The sequence below is a fragment of the Frankliniella occidentalis genome, unplaced genomic scaffold (assembly GCF_000697945.3).
Source record: "Frankliniella occidentalis isolate FOCC.00 unplaced genomic scaffold, Focc_3.1 Scaffold1509, whole genome shotgun sequence".
NCBI lineage: Eukaryota > Metazoa > Arthropoda > Insecta > Thysanoptera > Thripidae > Frankliniella > Frankliniella occidentalis.
In genome coordinates this window covers 1-1,891 of record NW_026268610.1, presented here as the reverse complement: position 1 = coordinate 1,891, position 1,891 = coordinate 1, and the positions used below count along the sequence as shown (strand labels likewise).

At 66.2% G+C, this 1,891-nt stretch overlaps 1 protein-coding gene across 1 annotated transcript; it reads left to right on the top strand.

Annotated features, from left to right (window-relative positions):
- Positions 1-140: 140 nt before the first annotated feature.
- Positions 141-1,854, top strand: LOC113216866 (adenylosuccinate lyase). The gene is made up of 5 exons (XM_026436695.2): positions 141-496; positions 601-910; positions 989-1,206; positions 1,298-1,655; positions 1,744-1,854. Exons 1-5 carry the CDS (start codon positions 207-209, stop codon positions 1,837-1,839), a joined length of 1,272 nt encoding a protein of 423 aa, XP_026292480.2. The 5' UTR covers positions 141-206; the 3' UTR covers positions 1,840-1,854.
- The last annotated feature ends 37 nt before the right edge of the window (positions 1,855-1,891 follow it).

Below are 1,891 nucleotides of genomic sequence, written 5' to 3'. Positions count from 1 at the left end.
GTCCGCAGGGGCTCTCTTCTCTGGAGGCTCAGCGTAGGCCGCCCGCCTCGGCCCGGTGCCGTCGGGCTGCCTACCTGGGGTCCGCAGGGGCTCTCCTCTCTCTGGAGGCGAGGGGGGAAGCGTGCGTGCGTTGTGGCAGGGAGGTGACGGTGTTCTTGTCGTTTCAGACGGTGGGGCTGGACATCAGTGATGAGCAGGTGGCCGAGATGGAGCGCCACTGGTACGACGTGGACCTGCAGGCGGCCGCCAAGGAGGAGGCGCTGACCAGGCACGACGTGATGGCGCACGTGCACGTGTTCGCCCAGCAGTGCCCCGCGGCCGCGCCCATCATCCACCTGGGCGCCACGTCGTGCTACGTGGGCGACAACACGGACCTGATCGTGCTCCGTGACGGCCTGGACCTGCTGCTGCCGCGCCTCGTGCTGTGCATCGAGCGCCTCGCGGACTTCGCGGCGCGCCACAAGGCGCTGCCCACCCTGGGCTTCACGCACCTGCAGTGAGTACGATTGGCGGGAGATGGTGGCGGCTGGCAGCAGCTCGCGGGAGCTACGGCCGGGCCAACCCCTGGAGCTAACTCGACGGCGCCCTGGTTGGTTGCAGGCCGGCCCAGCTCACCACCGTGGGCAAGCGCGCCTGCCTGTGGCTGCAGGACCTGCTCATGGACGAGCGCGCGCTGAGGCGAGTTCGCGGCGACCTTCGCTTCCGAGGGGTCAAGGGCACGACGGGGACGCAGGCCTCGTTCATGGCGCTGTTCAACGGCGACGGCGCCAAAGTGAAGCAGCTGGACCGCCTGGTAACCGAGATGGCGGGCTTCGCCAGCAGCTTCACCATCAGCGGCCAGACTTACAGCCGCAAAGTGGACGTGGAGGTGGTGAACGTCCTGGCCTCCCTGGGTGCTACGATACACAAGGTGAGTCAGATGTCACCCTTCCCCCCTCCTACCCCCGCCGCGTCCCCCGCGCTATCGTTCCCCGTTCTCCGCTTGCAGCTCTGCTCCGACATCCGATTGCTGGCCAACATGAAGGAGCTGGAGGAGCCGTTCGAGAAGACCCAGATCGGGTCGTCGGCCATGGCGTACAAGCGCAACCCCATGCGCTCGGAGCGCTGCTGTTCCATCGCTAGGTTCCTCATGACGCTGCCGGCCAACACCCTGCAGACCGCCGCCACCCAGTGGCTGGAGCGCACCCTGGACGACAGCGCGAACCGGTAAGCAAGCAGCAGCAAGGTGACCCGAGACCGAGACCCGCTCTCCCAGGCAGCGCTTTGAACCCCACCCCCTGTGTCTGTGTCCCTCCAGACGCATCACGCTGTCCGAGGCCTTCCTCGCGGCGGACTGCGTGCTGCTCACGCTGCAGAACGTCGTGGAGGGCCTGGTGGTGTACCCCAAGGTGATAGAGCGCCACATCCGCGCCGAGCTGCCCTTCATGAGCACCGAGAACATCATCATGGCCATGGTCCAGGCGGGCGGCGACCGGCAGGTGTGCCACGAGAAGATCCGCGTGCTGTCGCACGAGGCCGGCGCGCAGGTGAAGCAGCTCGGCCTGGACAACGACCTGATCGCTCGGGTGCGCGCCGACCCCTACTTCGCGCCCATTATGGGGCAGCTGGAGGCGCTCCTCGACCCCACCACCTTCACCGGCAGGGCGCCCGACCAGGTGAGTGTGGCGGTGGCGGGGACGGTGAGGCCCACGAGGGCAGCGGGCTGCACCTGAGCACCGTGTACAACTAGTGCTTGCTGCGCAGGTTACGGAGTTCATCGCGGAGGAGGTGATGCCCGTCGTCGATAGCTACAAGAAAGAGGGGAAGCTCAACCTCAACTCGGCCGAGCTCAAGATCTAACCCGAACGCTTTTAAATGTGCCATACAAAAAAAAATCCGTGTCGTTGATTTT